The 19,441-nt window shown below is 38.1% G+C and overlaps 1 protein-coding gene across 1 annotated transcript in view; it reads left to right on the forward strand.

The window, feature by feature from the left end:
• VWA3B (von Willebrand factor A domain containing 3B) overlaps positions 1-19,441 on the forward strand; it is a 2,054,405-nt gene that overhangs the window by 1,724,775 nt on the left and 310,189 nt on the right. Inside the window, exon 27 of the mRNA XM_044071813.1 lies at positions 5,416-5,572. Within this exon, the coding sequence (XP_043927748.1) occupies positions 5,416-5,572 (157 nt within the window). The remainder of the gene's footprint in view (positions 1-5,415; positions 5,573-19,441) is intronic.

Raw genomic sequence — 19,441 nt, forward strand, 5'->3', positions numbered from 1 at the left:
AGATGATTGCAAACTGGGAGCAGTCATTGAATCCCCCCAAGAAGAGAGCACCCTTCAGGAAGGTCTAATGCAGACAAACGATTGGTGCCAAAGCCATGACTTAAAACTCAGTACCAAGAAGTACATTATAGTACCTTTTGGGACATCTACCACCTCAGATAGCTACATCATCATCAATAAACACCTATAAAAGTTGATTCACTAGTCAGGGATCTGGGAATTCATGTAGATAGTAACCTAACGTTCGACCAACATGTTTCCAAGGTAGTAAGAAAATCCTATGTTGCTAAACTTATAAGCAAGGGCATGGCATCTAGGTCCAGAGAAGTCATACGATTGTACTCGGCCTTCATCAGATCCATCATAGAGTATAATGCTCCCTTTGGTATGTACCTGGCCATACACATGCAGTAACTGGAACATCCACAAAGGTTCCATACAAAAAAAAGAATACAAGGAGCAAACACAATGTCTTACTCTGATCGCCTCAAAGCCCTGTCTCTTTACTCGGTATCATTCAGACTTCTGAGAGGTGATTTTTGCCTGGCATACAAAGCATCCCTGGACCCTGTTTTGATGAACCTTTTGCACATCTGCAAAACAAACAGCATCAGAACTACTAGATTAAGAAACCTAAATTTGTGACATAAAAAGGAGATGTTGGAGAGACAGCAATGTTTCTCAGAAAATACTCATTCTCTGGAACAAGCTTCCCATCCATGTGAAGCTCCTCTCTGTCCTTATTTAAGTGCAACTTGGACCAGTGGATGGGTAATCAGAAATTCACCCCTAGTCTGGCTCCTGTGTTTTAGATGGATAGAGGCAGTCAGTAAGTCAGCCCGCTATAAATCAAATATAAATCAAATTTGTGGGTCACATTTGGCTTGCATGGCTAGGCTTGTGGGAGTCCTGGTGGTCATTAGCCTAGTATATACCTATGACCTACAAACCTATGTTAGTGATTAATGATGTGAATGTTGATCATTAGTGTAGTGATAATAAACCTGTATCCCTGGTAGACTTTTCTGCAAAAGCAAATAGAATGTTTTTTTTTTTCAAATGATCTTGACTTTTTCACAGCTCCTGCATCTCATGTGTTTGGATATTTTTCACAAATTTTTGACTCTGGATTTAATTCCATATAATTTAAGATGCAATTAATGGGCATTTCCAGCTTTTTTCAGGGTAAACATTACTCATCCTTAGCTTCTTAATGAAAAGCATTTCTGAAAGGTGCCATTCTGTTAAAACTACCTATTAAGAATCCCATTCCTCCACTGGATCACTATGTTGTGATATAGCAATTGACCTCCTCCATTTAAGCCAATTTTGTTTGCAGAATTAAATTAATTGTCCTGGGAAACACTTTTGCTTTTGGTCGTCACATCAGACTGTATCAGTGGATCATACTTATCTAAGTGCTCATAACAAGAATATGTCAATACATAAATATCTTTCCTTTATGCCTAAGGAAGCTGCTGAGACTAATCCCAACCAGTCTATACATTTAACATTTTTTCCAGACTATTCTACCAAAGGAGAATATCTGTTACATTGTATGAATGTATTTCAACAGCTGTGATCCTTTATAGGTAGAACTAAGTCTGTTAGAAAAGATTCACAGCTCTCCATTTCTTTTTATAACAAGAAATTTGGAAGAGTGAGTATCCAAAGTGACCTTGGCTAAATGACTACCAGATCGCATCAAATCTTATTTTGCATTTAAAAGATAATACGCCTCTGCCATCTGTTCTGGGACAGGTCTATGTCAGATGATCGACTTTTCAGAAGCTTAAAAAAATATCGAAGAGACTATAAGATCGAAATATCAAAATAAAAAAAATAAAAAAACTACTTTTTTTACATTCTTGCAGGGGGGGTCAACCCCCCCGGCACCCCCTTGCAAATTACATATACCAACACCAAGATTACACTACAGTGAGGAAAAGGGTAAATTTACCAATACTCGCTCTACCGCGATCAACATTCAAGAGCTTCGAGTTTTCAAAAACTCAATCATATGGTCTCGACTATATGGAGTTTGACTTTCTGAAAACTCAATCAACGGATAGAGACCCATCTGACCATGAAGACATCACTGCCTACCCAAGTAATGGCGTTTTTAGGATTATCTCTTGATCAAAAATTATAGTAAAATGGACATGACAAGTAAAATTTGTACAGATGCTTGTGTTAAAATGCATTTGTAAAGCTGCTTGTGTTAAAAATGTATCAACAGTGAGTCCTGCTGGACAGAAAAGGAATATACATTTATATCAGACTGTATTGCTGTAACTGAGGAAATGTATATATGTTAACAGAGGATGATGGAAGGAAGGGTTTAAGCTCAGCCCAGTTGACCGTATGTAAAACAGCTTGAAATTAAATGACTTGGTTTAGGCCATAAAGATTATCTCACAGGCCTGAATGCAGCCAGAGACACAATGCCTGATCTGGGATTATGCTCTTATTGTCTTTAGTGATAAATTAATTGCTACCCTGGGGTGTCAGAAAATGGCTGGCTAGTCTTTACAAGAAGGATGAGAGTATTGGAATTGTTTTACAGTCTTCATATGCCTTATGAAAGCTCTAGGTGTTTGTTGTGGCACATCTGTGCTAGATTCTGGTTCAACTTCTAGCCAGGGGGTAGTGAGGGAACCACAGAATTAGGTGGACAGATGTGATAGCATTCTATAGCCAGCACTGAAATTATTTTAGATATTATTGAGAGATGTGATAGAGACACTGAGCACTCTGTTATTGGAACTGACAACAAATACACACATCCACTTCATCTTGCCTTGCTTTAGTAAGTAACCAGGGAATTGTAATTCTTCAATCCGTTAGGAAAATAGTGAGATCAGCTAAAAGTATTGTTTCTCTGTATCTATCTGAATCTTTCCGGCTGTGTTGTTTTTATATTTCCTGTGAATTGAAACTCTGGAGTTTATTGTAAATAGATATTCAGTATTTTCATGTTTTCTATTTTATTTATTATTAAATATATCTATACCTTTCATTGTGGCTGGTCTTTTAGAAAATAGTTTAACCTTTGAGAAGAATTGCATTTATTTGGTGGTACTGTGGGCTTCATGCTCCTGAAAGTTTTGTCGCTTGGCTGATGCTACCATTTGTGTAAGTATTAATTTTATGGAGAGTAATTGGGTACCCTGGTAAGAAATCTACCTTATAACCTGGGTGAAGGTGGTATAGCAGGTAGATCTACACCACTCTTTCGTGTGTGTGTGTGTGTGTGTGTGTGTGTGTGTGTGTGTGTGTGTGTGTGTGAGCTACTTGGAAATGGGACACAGAGCTCCTTAGTGGTCAGTGTGGATTCTTATTTGGGGCCTGGAGAGAGAGAGAGAAAGAGAGAGAGAGAGATTCCAGTCCCAGGACTGGAGTGTGTTCCCTGTGTGCTCTTAAGAGAAATTGTCCTTGGTACAGAGAGTCCATTTTTGTTAAAGTGAATGTTCCCCCACTGGTGTTTATGGTGAGGATTGAGGCTCCTTGATTACTGACCCAGAGGAAGGACATCACAGGCTTCACCATGCTGTGGGTGTTTTTGGAGTTCCTTGTAAGTCGAGAGGTATATTTTGTGATTATTTATACTTACATGATCTGGCTTTTTTTTGTTGTTGTTTGTTTGTTTACTACCATACAGATTATGCTTGCTTAGTGGAAGGAGCAGCTTGGTGGTTAAAGTGGCTAGTCCTGCTGTCCTAGTCCTACATGTTATGTCATAGCATGTGCAGGCAGAAGAAGCAAATACTCCTGAATATGGGAGCTAGAGAGAAAAAAATAGCTAACTTGGAGATTATCCCTGCAGGATTGCACCAGCAGTGAATTCAGTAGGAGACTTCCTCACAGATCTTCTTTTTATTTCTTTCTGTTTTTCCCTCACTGCATGCGTCTCATTAGCCCTCCTATAAATTGACAGACCAGTTCATTCCACATGGGTAAGGGACAGTCATGGTAGACAGTCACCCATGCAGACACCAGGATGTTTTTCTTCCTGTTACCCTAACCGTTAGTTTTCTTCCTGTTACCCTAACCATTAGTTTTCTTCCTGTTACCCTAACTGTTAGTTTTCTTCTTGTTACCCTAACCGTTAGTTTTCTTCCTGTTACCCTAACTGTTAAATTTCTTCCTGTTACCAAGCAGAGATCACCTCTTAGTAGACAATATGTGACAGAGGAATAGCTGGAGTTTTTTGAGTCTGTGTAGGACATGTGTTTAAGGCCTAGTATCCTCTTCTACTTTTGTGGCCTCTCCAGCTGTTGCAGGTGTCTAGTGAGGTACATGTAAAATGGGGCATTATACTCTATGATTGGTCTAATGAGGGAAGAGTAGAGAGAAATTACCTCTTTCTTTCTGGATGCAAAACCCTTGGTAATGAGATGTGCCACATAGAAGGACTTTCTGACCAGAGTGGTAATGTGGTTGGTCGAAGGAGAGGTTGCTGTCAACCTGTGTCCTCAGATATCTTATAACGCCTTCAGTGTTCAGTTTCAGTATTCGGATACAGGACATCATTATTCCTTTGGGAAAACTTGACTAGGCTTAGAAAGGCCTCACGGGTCGATAGCCTAGCAACAGTCTTTGAATCTATGAATTTTCGCTGCCTATCAGCATGAAGCACAAAATTCTGTTACACACATAATACTTGCTTATGCTTTATTTTTCTGTAAAATGTAATAATATTTTTAATGGAAATCACTTTTCTTCCTCATTGTATTAGATGTAACTAATTAACTTAAGGACCACCATACAGTGAAACTATTCACAAGCCAGTCCATTGTGACATTATCCTGATTTTCAACCAGCTAAGTAAGTATGTAAATAAATTGAAAATCACAGTCTCACAGCTCATTGACATGTTTACAACACTGAGTCCAACAACTCAGTGACTTAATTCTATGAGTTAGTAATCGGTTCCTGCTCATTCTTATAACTAAGTATGCTTTTTTGTTTCAAATGATATCACATTTAGTACTGGTAATTTGCCTTACTACTTTTTACTTCCCAGCATGTCTTATAGTTGCATCAGTTTGCATACATGTATATATCTTTATCTCTGTCTCTACATACATACACATACACTATATTTTTTGTATATAAAGTCATTTTTATTATTAAACCAGCATTAAGTTTTAAATGTCTTTTTTTTTTTTTTGTTTCTCTTCCTCATCTATTAACCCTTTGTATTCCTTTACTGATGCTCTTGAACACAATAAAGTTCTTTAAGGACTAGTACGTGAGAGGCTGTATCTCTTCTTGTGCTTGTGGTCGAATCAGTGTTGGGCTTCAATGCTGCCATGTTATCTGTACAACTGAAGAGAATAGCCTATGAAAAAAATAATTTCAAGGTGCAGAATTTATTTCTAAGTACCTGCTTTTTTGTTTTTTCTTGAAAAGAAAATCCAGGAGCTATTGAAACAACTAGCATCTTTGAATGATAAAGCTAAATCAGATATTACGAATGACAAAAGCTCCAGGGATAAGGAACAGGCAGATCTGCTTCACAAAATTACAGAACTCATGCCTATTACCAGCAGAAGAAACAGTATAACAGGTGAGTACCATTTTTGATTTTGTTAACAAGTCAGCTGTGCTATGGCTTTGTGGTTTTCATTTTGGTATTTCTAGAAAGCAAAATCTTTACATTACATTCGTAAAGTATGCATTAATTATTAAAATTTACTGCAAAACCTGCAGTTATTCGCTATTTGAAAGTTATATTATGCTGATATGCTGTTGATAGCAGTGTCTGCATTTATGGGGTGCTTCCTATTGCAGTCTTCAAGTAGCAGGTTCAAATGACAGGATAACCTGAGGCTGAACTCAAGTGGATCTAAACATGAGATTTAACTGCAGATTAGGTGTATTTCTCAGCATATATTAGGGACATTGGATTTTCAAAGGTAAAAGTGTCAGGATGTTTGCATAGATTATCCATAGTTATGTGGAATTCATTGTCTTCTTAGAGGGTTAGAGAGGATTACCAGTAGCACCCATAGCGGTAAATAAATATTTTATTAATGCTCACTATCTCATGTATTGTCCATAAGACTCGCATAGTAGGAATAAAGTAGGATTGTTGCTACATTTTAGTATAAACAAAACCTCAGCCACTTCTGCTGTATTTCCTGACAGAATCTTAACATTATACCTGTTTATCTGTGGTATGTCAGTGAGATGTTCAATACAGGTGTCTTTGATGGTACACTGATGTGGTATATCAGTGAAGTATTTAAAACAGATGCCTCCAATGGTACACACTGCAATGTTCTCTGAAAGTGATGGTACTTTTAAATTAACATTTATTACATTTTATTCAAACTCCTTGCATTTAATAGTACCACATTTTCTTCTTTGTCTCAGTCTGTATCTTAGGTCTGTTATAGTTGTAGCAAGCTCCATAAAGGAGTACATATGTGAACTATACTATCATCCAGAAATTGCATCGCCTTAGGGGAGAGATGAAGAGTGTCCACACTAATTAAGCACATGCATATATGAATATATCCTAGTTGTGTTGCCCAAATTCAAGTCACAATACTTGAGATCCATTATCTTAATACAGTGACACACAGGAAACAGTGAATTTCAGGAATGGGCTTAAACAGTAGCAAGGAGTAATGGTGCAAGGAGGGGAGGAGGCAAGTCCAACTCATAGGATCATAGGATCCTAGGAAGTTACTAGGCTATTGTCCCCAAGGCCCTTACAAGCCTAAGAATTTAGCCCATGTTCTAACAAGTTAGCACCCTATGCCACTGTCCAGCAGGGACACAGGTGGAATCCCAGGGGTATATTTTCTGTTCCCCATCCAGTTATCCAGGTCGAGCTTAAAAAAGTTTAATGAGGTACTCTGCTTGATGTGGAGAGGGAGTCTATTCCACAAAAGCAGGAGTCTCTGGAACAGAAATCTGTCCCACCAACAAGTCCTATTGATGTCACAGACCAGGTTGAGGTTGCGCAAGTGGGTTACTCGAGTAGAGCTTGATTTGCAGATATGCAGTAGTCCCATCAGGGCAGGGACAGAGAATGCTTTGTATGCCAGACAGAGGTCACCTCTGAGGAGTCTATAGGAGACTGAGTAGAGGGACAGGGCTTTTAGCCTATCTGCGTATGGTAGATGCTTGAGGCCCTGGATTCTCTGGGTGAGGAACCTCTGTGGTGTCTCCAGCTGCTGCATGTGCTTTGTGAGGTACATGCCGAAAGGGGCATTGTACTCAATAATGGATCTTATAAGGGAAGAATACAGGGATGCTATGACCATCTTGTCGCTGGATTGGATACCCTTACTAATGAGGTGGGCCATGTAGAAATCTTTCCGTACAATGGAGGCAATATGGTGGGCAAAAGTCAGTTTGCTGTCAACCTGGGTGCCCAAGTCTCTAACGACTGATTGCATGCTTAGTACCTTATTATCAATGTGATAATTTGTGGTGAAATCACTCTCCCCAAAAGGGATGGTGATGCATTTTTTGGCATTCAGTTTGATGCCATGTTTCTGGCACCAGTTATTGTTTGGGTGAGACCCTCTTGCAGGATGTCCACATCATTAGGGGAATTGATGACAGCACCCAGCTTGCAGTCATCTGCAAACTTTGTCAGTCATAGCCCACTAGATTTGGCCTGCACCTCAGAGAAGTATATTCCAAGCAGCGGAGGCCACAAGAATGATCCCTGGGGTACACCACTTGTTACGGGTCTACTACTTGAGGTGGGTTCCCCTATTTTGACTAGGTGGGTTCTATCAGTGAGCCATTTTGCTACCCATCTGGTAACATATGGATTGATGCCTAGTTGAGAGAGTCTATATATTATACCTGAGTGGGGAATAGTATCAAAGGCTTTGGCCAGGTCAAGGTAGGCGGTGTGTACCGTTTTCCCCTCGTCTATGGCTTTGGTGACTGTCTCAAATAAGTCGACCAAATTTAACAGGCATGACCTCCCCTTGACAAAACCAAACTGTTTGGGATCAAGTGTCTGGAGGTTGCCAATGTCCTTGTTAATGAGGTCCATGATAATCTGCTCCATGGCCTTGCAGATTCCTTTCCTAATGTGACTCTGGTGTGTGCTGAATAAAATAGACCGCAATTATAATGCACTTGACTATCCAAACTTCACTTCTGCATGTGTGTATGTGTGTGTGTGTGTGTGTGTGTGTGTGTGTGTGTGTGTGTGTGTGTGTGTGTGTGTGCGCGTATCTCTGTGTCTTTCTATCTGTCTATAAATACTTATCCAAAAATATTGCGTGGAGTAATACCATATACAAAGTGCACAGAAAAAAAAGGTGTTTCAGATAAAACTCAGTAAACTAGCAGTCTGATGTGATTAAAAAAAAAACTTTTATTCCCTTGTCCATTTGGAAAGGAGAGATAAACTGGTTTTGCTTATACAAGCTTTTAGGAATACTGGGCAAACTTTCGGGTAATTTCAGACTCATTGAGAAAGAAAATTCACCAGGTAGACTAATTGCATTGGGAAAAGACTTGTTGACAGAACCCCTCTCTATGTTTCTGAAAAATTCTTTTAAACCACTTTTGCCATCTGTTAGGTCTAGAATTAAAGATACCACAGGGTTCCTTCAATTAATTTCAGAGGTACAGGTTGAATCACGGTGGCATTTATGTACACTAGATGTAAAAGCACTTTATACCATCATTCTGCATGATGGGAGTTTATTGGCATTAAAGTTTTGATTTGACCAGTGTAATTTGTATCGGACTGAATTCAGTGATTTTTTTACTTCAACTTACAGAGCTAGCTCTGACAAAAAAAACAACTTTTTTTTTACTTTGAGAAGTATTTTTTTTTACAGCTGAGATGTACTGCCATGAGTCCAGCCTTTGCACCACTGTATGCTGACCTCTTTATGGGGTGTTTTGAGGTTCCTTTATACTTATAAAAATAATAACAAAAGCTTTTTTAGCATATACATAAGTGGCAATGATACCTTTATAGTATTGCAGATAAAATGCATTAGTAGCAGCAAAGAGCCATATACAACAGCAGTTAATGATTTAGGACAGGGGTGGGCAAACTTTTTGATTCGTGGGCCACATTGAGTTCTAACATTTGACAAAGGGGCCGGAACAGGAGCAGATAGATGGCATGCTTTGAAAACATCACCTCATTGGGGAAAAATACACATCTTGGGATATGGAGAAAACATGTGCTTTAATTTCCAATGAAAATGAAGAAAAGCATTACAATAAAATCTCTGACTTCGAAATGAGTCTTTAAACACTGAAAATCAAATAAATGACCATTTTATTTTAAAGCACTGAAAGTTCTGTTATCCTTCAGGATATCACCATCACTCTCCTCCTGACTGTCTTTTTTTTCAAAAACGGTAGGAGATGCAGATGTAGTTGTCCTGTTCCTTTTATTCAATTTGTTTCCCCGGTGCCAGAAGTCAACAACGACCAGTGCAAGGACGAAACAGTTGCAGCAAGTCAAGTCTGTGAAGTGTTATATTTGATCTGCGTGCACTGTTTATTTTAACAACGTGCGTATCACGGAGACACACACATTTTAATGGGAGCAGTGTTGTTGGTCTCCTTTTTTAGCCAGCGCATCAAAGTGTGGAGTTAGTATTGTTGTGGCGATTCTCAGGATGGATCTGTCCACTTTCCTTTTCTTGGGTCCGCTCATCTTCATAGAGGGGCGGTGGGTCAAAGGGTAAAGTGCAAACGTGGAGTAATAGGCCTACGCTTCACCTCAACAAAGCCAATATATCTAGAGTGCGCCATCTAGTGAGGAAACATCAGAATTGCAGGGGAAATAAAACATTAACAAGGTTAATTTATTAAATTTTTTCAAGTTTGGCGGGCCGAATCAAAACGTTTAATGGGCCGCATGTGGCCCCCGGGCCGTAGTTTGCCCATGCCTGATTTAGGACATAGATTACTTCACAGAGGGTATAACAAAAGAGTTCATGATGAAACGCAGGAATTAGTTGATATAGTGGATATAACATAGGACCTGTAATACCAGAGTAATAAAGGGAGACAATATTCTGATATTATTAAATTTAACATCACTGACAGAACAAACATTTTTCCCATTAAACAGATTATTAACACATTTTGGTCAGTGCTTCTTGGAATCTAGTTGTGAGCAAATATTTACCTAATTACTGTATATTTAGTTACAGAAGAAGTAGGAATATTGGACGATGTCTGTCTGGTTATAAATGTGGTGAAAAAACAGACAGACGTGTGGTGCAGCAAACTGGATATAGTCCTTGTGGACATTGCTCTTTATGTTAACGTTTTTTAAATGTCAGTCTTTCTCTACATGCAGTTCAAAAAAGACAATTGATATCAGATAATATATAACATGTAAAATTAAATAGGTTCATAGGTTCATAGGTTAGTACTAGGCTATCGGCCCTAGGGCCTATACAAGCCTAGCCATAAAAATTCCCTGGCTATTTCTTCCCACGATATTTACTTCCCTGGACCCCTGTCTAGCAGGGTGACTGACGTGATCCTCAGGGTGAATTTCCTTTCTCCCATCCAATCATCAAGGTTCTTTTTGAAGAGAGCCAAAGAGGCACTCTGCTTGACATGTATGGACAGTCTGTTCCAGATTCTGGGGAGTCTCTGCATCAGGAACCTATCCCTCCAGCATGTTTTGTTTATTGTGATGACAAGGTTTAGATCCCTGGAGCATGTGGCCCTGAGAGATTGGGATTTTTTAAGTGTAGCATGTCCAACAGCTCTGGGTTTGACATGGCCTTGTATGTTAAGCAGAGATTGCCTCTGAGTAGACGATATGCAACAGAGTATAGCTGGAGTTTTTTTAAGGTGGTCAGCATAGGGCATCTGCTTTAGGCCTGTAATTCTTTTAGTGAGATATTTCTGTGGCCTTTCCAGTATTGCAGATGTCTTGAGAGGTACATACCAAATGGGGCGTTGTATTCTATAACTGGTCTAATGAGGGATGAGTATAGTGGGACAATGGCCTCCTTTTTTCTGGATGAAAAGCCCTTAGTGATGAGGTGTGCCACATAGAAGTATTTCCTGACTGTTGTGGTGATGTGGTTATCGAAGGTGAGACCACTGTCCACCTGTGTTCCTAAGTCTCTTATCACACTTTCGGTGTTTAGTGTACTCCCACCTGTGTGGTAATTCATGGGTACATGTTTTTTTCCCAAAGGGAATAACCAGTGTTGTGCTAGTTACTTATAAAAGTAGAAAAAGAAGAAATGGGATAAACTGACTAAAGGTCTGCAAAGTACAAAAATCTTCAAAGCAAATAAACTATGCAGCCCACCACTGTCCAAAGTAAACACTGGTTTAATAATAAAACAGTAAAACTTGTATTGCACCCTCCTTTCTCTAAGGGCGGGTTTCATGGGAATATACTCATTGAGTCCTGGTGTTCTATGAGCTGAAAGCTCAATAATCCACCTCACTTCCTCTCTTTCAGTAATGTCTCCTATATTTCCCCTTCTTTTATTAAGTGAAACATTACAAATTGCTCTAAATTTAAACTGATGATCACTATTGCGCTCTATATGTTTAAAGAGGGCATTATGTATATTTTTATTCCGAATACAGGAAAGGTGTTGCAAAATCCTAACTTTAAACATGTTGTTGGTCTTTCCAACATAAAATGCTGTACATTGCTGACATTCAGCTAAATAAATAATATTCACTGTTCTACAAGTGGCTTTTGCTTTAAAATGGAACAAATTCTCAGTAACTGGGTGTTTAAATACAGTTTCTTTATTGATATATTGACATGCTTTACATAGCCCACATTGTCTTGTGCCTACTTGGCTAATAACCTCTTTCCTTTGATTATTCTTCTCTTGGGTTAAAATATCTTTCAGATTTTTATTTCTTCTAAATCCAAATCTAGAGAAAGGAGGGTGCAATACAAGTTTTGATTGGTTAGATCATTGTCAAATGGATATTTAAATATTGTAATAACAGTTCTTTCCTTTATCTGAAGAAGGGCAGAGCCCAAAAGCACTTATCTTTGCATAGTATTGCCTGTCAACTGTTTTTATTGCTTTTACTGTTTTATTATTAAACCAGTGTTTACTTTGGACAGTGGTGGTCTGCATAGTTTATTTACTTATAAAAGTAATAAGTTACTATTACTAGTTACTTTTAAGTGAAAGTAATATATTACTATTGCTTATTATTTTTCTAGAAAAGTAATATATTACTATTACTAGTTACTAACTAAAGTAACTAGTTACTTTTGAGTTACTTTTACATAAGTATAGTTTATCAATTCCTATTATCAGATTTACTCAAACAGTACTTGTGCGTGAGGAATACATGCATACTGCATATGAATACGAGTGTATTAAAGTTGCATACACAGTATTACAATAATGATGAATAGCATTTTACAGTTTACAAAGTCCCACAGACTAGTCTTTATAGTCAGAGAGTCACAATTTAATACTTAAATCAAAGTACATACAGCCAGCAACACAAGCCGCAAAAATGCTTACAGAAAAATGTCATATAGGTCTAACAAAGTCAACCAAAATATCACTTTATTTAGCTATTCACAATGACTACACAATGAACAAGTAGAGAAACAGTTCAGTGATATGAAAGAGAATGTGATGGAAACCTTAGCAAGCATTTCAACTGTTTGCACTACGGCTGATATTTGGACCCATCAGAATTGTAGTTTCTTTGGTGTCACTGCCCACTGGATCAACTGTGATACATTTCAAAGAAAGTCAGCTGCTTTGTCATGCTGAAGATCACAGGGGAGGCATACATACAATCTCATAGCATCAACTATCAATTCCATCTCTTCCCAACCTGAGAATAAGTCAAACCAAACATATCAAATAGCTAAACTGGCAACACCTACTTCAGTCAGTTTACAACAAATTGCATGTTTTCTCTTCAACCTCTCTCACACACAGTCTCTTCAGCTTTCATACAAGCATTCACTTCACTCTTTCTGCCACTGATCTCTCACATGCACTCTCTTTACATTTTACAGCACAATGCACAAACACTAATAGACATCCGCTAAACAAAGCAATACTGTCTCACAATGAAAATAGACTTGGCATTAAAAATTCTCTGACCTTGAAACTCACATTCATTGAAACAGCATTGAAATCCATACCACATCCAAAGAAAATGCATCTGGCCAGTAGTGGGTAAAGATTACCTTTGGGTTGTTTTCAAATCATTGGCCCCTTGCACACAAAACAAGAAACATACATGTGTTTTTTTCTTTGATACACCTTCCTAACTTTATTAAATTATATTCCTTGTATAATACAGCACACTTGCTAGACAGAGCACATTTTAAATTTATTATTTGAACATTTTTCCAGTAGGCTGTACCGTAGGCAATGAAACAAAATGCATGAACCAATAATGACAAAACTGCCCATTTCAGGATATTTCCATCATAAAAGTCTACTTCCACACCCACACTATAAATAGAATGACAGTAGTGTAAGCCATAGGCATCTTGCACAGCTTCTCGCACTTATTTCAATTTCAGTTTTTTTTTGGGGGGGGGGCAAAAGGCCATAAACCAGGGACAACTTTTAAACATTGCTTGTATAATTTTGGAAAATTGCTAAAATAAAATGTGTTACCACCATGCATTTCACTGGCAAGTCTTGAACCCAGGACCCTGTGCATTACAGCATTTGTGAGCCAGTTGACAATCCATCTGGTGACATAGGGCTTTATGCAGACTGCCTTGGATGAAACTAAATGGATTATAGACTTAATGGCACACCTACCCCCAGGTTTAAATGATGTTATTCCTTTAAAACCCACACTCCTGAAGAGGCGTGTGTTTCATTGACCTATAAGGTTTTCATTGGTTGTGACTCCTTTTAAAAAGAATGTGCATGCAGTGTTTGTTGTCTGATGAAGGGTGTAACCCGAAAGCGCTAACCTTTTTTCATTTTAACCTTTTTTCATTTTGTCTGCATTTGGATTACTTCGTTTACTTGTTTTAAAGTTTTTATTAAAAGTTTTATTGAGCAGCAGCAGTGTCCTGCCATCTTTTCTTCTGTTTTGCTTATTTTGGATTCGCAGGACTTTGGCAAGGCTAAGTGGATTCATTTTGTTTGGCTTTATTCCCAGTTTGTTTAGATTTTTCTACTGTGCTTGAGTTGAAAATTGTTTCAGAAGCTTTGGCCAGGTCAAGGTATGTGGTGTGTTCTGTTTAATTTTCATCCACTGCTTTGGTGACCTTTTTAAAATGCCCACCAGGTTGAGTATGCATGACTTGTCTTTGACAAATCCAAACTGTGAAGGGGTCTGTGTTCAGAGGTTCTTTATGTCCTGATTGATCAGTTCCATAATAAGTCATTTCATGGCTCTGAATGTGGTAGTTTACTTCATGGGAGGAGTGGTGAACAGCATAGATGATGAATGTTCTGTCCAGGTGAAGTGCAGGAGCATAGCCATGATGTGGTGGACTGTTACTTTTAGTAAGGCTTTGAATTTGTGTTGGTTGGTTTGTAGTCTAAAGAAGCTAGAGAAAACATTCCACATTTTGGAGAAATAATTTGAATATAATGACTGACCAAAAGAGTTATGGATTTTGGTTATTGTTATTAATGTTTTGTACTTGGATCAGAGGGGTCTGTTAAGAGATTAAGTTATGATTATGTTTAAGAATGCAGGGTGGTTTTGAGGCTTATTAATAATTTTATGAACAGCTACCAAATGGGTTATAAACAGGAAATGTGGGAACTCTTGCTATTGGAGTTGTTTTAAGGTTAGATAGTAGTGTGATTTTGTATTATGGTTTGCTAGAAATCTAGCTATCTTGTAATAGCAGTGTTCTGTATTGGTTAGGAGAGAGCATTGACGGTTGATGAAGATGGATACAGCATATAATAGTGAGGACAGAAAAAACATAGCAGCTATGTTTTTTAGCATTGTTATTTAAAAAGTGTCTGCTACGGTAAGCAAGTTTTTGGTGGGTTTTCTTGATAGCTCGTTGTATATGGATATTGAACTTTGGGTAATGATCTGTATGACAGAAAGTGATTTTGTGTTTGTAACAGGATTTAAAAGCAGTTATGCCTGTTTCCAGCTATCACCACTTCACAATACCATTGCTTTTTGCATTACAAACTTGTTTCACTTTGTAGTCACTCATTCACATCTCATATAGTAGGCTAGAAAACGAGTAGCATTTCAAGAGCTACACCTGTAAGCTAATCAGAATTGCCCACGGCAACACCATAAATGGTACAACATTTTTGGCATAGTTGTAGTTCTCCTGTCTGTTCCCATCATCCTCTATTATTATTGTTTTTAACTGCTTGAGCAACAATCAGAAAATCATTTGGTTTAGAAAATACATGATTTAGTTAGCTCAGCAGTTCTATATATAGACCATACCTCTCAACCAAGAAGTGCAAGAATCAGTGGCAAAGCCAAAAAAAATGTAATGAGGATTAAATGCACAAAAGAAAGCACATAATTTAAATATTGTTGCTATATATTTAGAAAGTTGCTAGATGAGTAGCAGAATTTGCATTAACATTCACTTTCTAAAGCATATGAAGTCTCAAACTAACATGAATGTCTATAATTATTTAGCGACTAACTGCAGACTTGTCGACATAACAGTCATCTTTCAGCTTAACCTTTTCACTGAACAGCACTCAGGGACAAAGCCAAAAAATTCCTGTTTCAGAAAAAAATATAGGTTTCCTTACCTTGCTCGCTTGCATTCAATTAAATCCATTTGGAGTGCCGTTCCTGCTCGCAGAGCATTTGAACAGCTGGAAATGTGTGCATGACGTGAGTTCCTTGATCTCAATTCTAACAGGCTGGTAGCCCTGATGGAGCTGATGTCATCACACATGTGATGACATCAGCTCAAAAAGCACAGCGAGAAAAATAAAAAAAGAGAAAAAAATCGGAATTTGGAACACCGAGTAACGCAAAAAGTAATGCACATTTGCCTTACTAGTTACTAAAAAAAAGTAACTTATTACTATTACTGCGTTACTATATTGAAAAGTAATGCCTAGTATTACTAGTTAGTAAAAAATGTGATATATTACAGTAATGCATTACTTTTGTAATGCGTTACTCCCATCACTGGGGATAACTATATATTTCTTGGCATTGAGCGTGAGCCCAAGGCTCTGGCACTAAGCATCTGTTTCTGTAAGACCTTTTTGTAGAGTATCAACATCATTTGGGGATTCAGTAATGGCTCCCAGTTTGCAGCCATCTGTGAACTTTGTTAGCCAGAGTCCCTTAGTGTTGGCCTGAATTTCAGAGAAGTAGATGCCAAACAAGAGCGGCTCCTGGACTGAACCCTGAGGTACTCCACTTGTCACTTGATTGCAGCTGGATTTGGAGTCGGCTACTTTTACAGTGTGGGTTCTGACAGTAAGCCAGTTGGCAACCCATCGAGTGACGTAGGGATTAATGCCCAGCTTAGTAAGTCTATCTATGATTTCAGAGTGAGGGATGGTGTCAAAGGCCTTGGTGAGGTCCAGATAGGTTGTGTGGACCACCTTACCCTTGTTCATGGATCTGGAGACCGATTCAAAGAAGTTATTCAGGTTCAGGAGACAAGATCGGCCCTTCACGGACCCAAACTGGGTGGGGTCCAGTGTTTGAAGGTTGTCAAAGTCGTTGTTTATAAGTTCCATGATAATATATTCCATGGCCTTGCAGATCAGGCTCGTCAGACTGATGGGGGGCAGTAGTTCCTAGGATCCAAGGTGAATCCCTCCTTGTGGAGTGGGATAACTGCAGCTGTGCGCCACTCAGTGGGCACGAAGCCTGAGGTGAGGCTATGATTAAACATGACACTTAGGTGAGGTGCCATGTGGCACATGTTATGTTAAACAAACCAACAGAATGTTTAAAGAATGTGTGAATGCCCATTTAAGAACAGAATGCTTAAAGAATATGTGAATGCCCATTTAAGAACAGAATATTTAAAGAATATGTGAATGCCCATTTATGTGACATCATTTGTTACATGGATAGGAGTGCATTCTATTAACATAATTAGCTTCCCTCTACAGCTAAGTTTGTATTCATAGGAATACATTAAATAAAAAATATTGTGCAACTGGGAATGCTGTTAAAACGTTTTTTTTTAGATTCTAAAGAAATGTTTTGCATACTTGAAACTGGTGCACTATATCCACCTGGTCTCAATGAGGAGTTGTAATTTGCATAAAAAAGAAAAAAATGTATGGTCTTATTATCCTTGATTAACCTGAATTAGCCCGCTCTTGGAAGCTAAGAAGCATTAGACTACCAAGTAGTAATTATTTTCATGCTATTGTGCTTGGATGGTTTTTTTAATGTTTTACATGCCACAGGTGTTTATTTATCCCATGAGTTGTGGAGCCATACAAAAGGAACTAATTGTTACGGTTGTTTAAACACTAATCTCAATGAACATTTATAATGTGTATAATGAATAGAAAGAATGAATAGTCATATTATTTTGAATGAGCCTGATCTTGCTTGATTAAGTAGCTAAGCAATGTCAGGCTTGGTTAGTATTTGGATGAGAAACCACCTGGTTAATCCTTCTACTTATGCCATACTGCTTGTGTTTTTTAATGGTTTGCATGCCATTCGTGTTTATTTATCACATGATCTGTGGTGCAATATAAATGGAAGTGATTGTTTTATTTGTTTAGATACTGATGAAGCTTGTATAAGATAAACCGGTTTAGATACTAATGAAGCTTGTACAAGAGAAACCGGTTTATCGCACTTTTCTAACTGCACACGGGAAGAAACGTTTTTTTTTATCACACCAGAGTGCTGGTTTATTATGTTTTTATATATATATATATATATATATATATATATATATATATATATATATATATATATATATACACACACACATACATGCATGTGTGTGTGTGTGTGTGTGTGTGTGTGTGTGTGTGTGTGTGTGTGTGTGTGTGTAGACATAAATATATGCACATGTATAAAGATAAATGTGCGATTGTGTGTTAAAAACACTGATATGTAAAGTTCTATAAAATATATGTAGTTTATTACAGAACCAAAAGTTAAAGGCAGTAGTGCAGACTTTCTTCATCATCATTAACTGGAGTTTTGCTATAGCTTTTGTACCAAAAAAAAACTTCCTGAAATGATACTGAAAGACATACAGGTTACTGATCTGTTTCACAGTACTGTTTGTGTCCCAGTTTGCGTCCCAGTAAAAAAAAAAAAAAAGTCCCATAAGGACTAACAGTGCCTGTCATGCAAAATTCCAGACCATTCCCTTCTACTTCAGCAACAGGCAGGAATTATATTCACAGCATACATATGCTTTTAGGTAGGCCCTTCTCAAACTCCACTGGATTCTCTGTTCAGGAGGATGTCCAGGTCTGTCTCCAACAGTGTTCCTTTTTCAGCAGGTATGCCACTCACAGTCCTTATTCCAGACAAAAAGCATTCCCATAAGAGGCACATTTCTGAATCCCTTGCATCAGAACCCATTCTTTTATAAGTCAAAGTCAGATGTTATTAATTGATGGAGCTTACTGATTAATACAAACATGCAGTTATGCTGACTACCCCATTTTTCTTAAAGCAAAAACCTTTATTTAACATAATTTAAACACTACTTCAGCAAGACCCACCAACACTATGTTCCATTGACCTCCCCCAAGCTTGGAACCCTAAGTTTTATGGTCACTAGATGGGCTATGAGCCCTAGACTTGCCATCTTCATTATAGTGGTTAGAACCCAAAATGTAATTTACTGTAACTTTAAGGGGTTTTAGGGAGCGTTCTCATCCACACAATTTTGTATTTTCATACTGTTACCTGTTTAACCATAACAGTCAGGCACAGTCTGTGACATGTGAAAAGTCTCTGCCAAGAAGGTAGTATTTTAGGGAGGATAATGCTCATTTAATTGCTAAACATTCCCTTTCAGTTGTGGAATACTTGGATTCGGCTTTACTTAATTTTCTGCTCAAAAAAACATATAGGATGGTCTTATCCATTAAAGGTTTGTGACCTCACCCCTAGGCCAACCTCTGATGAGTCAGTATAAGCTGGGAAAGACCTAATGAAATCTGAAGAGGTTAAGACAGGCTCTGAACAGAGTATTCTTTTTAGCTGGTTGACAGCACTACCTGTCAGTAATGTCCATTTAAACCTTAGAGGGCATTTTTCTCTTTGCTAAGTGTGAAAGAGGACAAGCTGTTGAGGCAGTGTGGGGAACAAATTTCCAATATTACCTGGCTAACCTCAAGAATGCCATTATCTGATTCTTAGTACAAGGAATGCGACAGTTTTTAACAGCTTCCATTTTTTACTTCCTGAGGCCTAACATTCTCCCTACTAATAAGATATTCACTTGTGCCATACTTAACTTGTTCTAGAAGGTACTGGCAGTAATCCTAGCCAGTGCCAGCATCTAGCACAGCCTGGATCATAGCTAAATGAC

This window comes from Protopterus annectens, chromosome 5.part0, assembly GCF_019279795.1.
Source record: "Protopterus annectens isolate FY-2018-M chromosome 5.part0, PAN1.0, whole genome shotgun sequence".
Classification (NCBI taxonomy): domain Eukaryota; kingdom Metazoa; phylum Chordata; order Ceratodontiformes; family Protopteridae; genus Protopterus; species Protopterus annectens.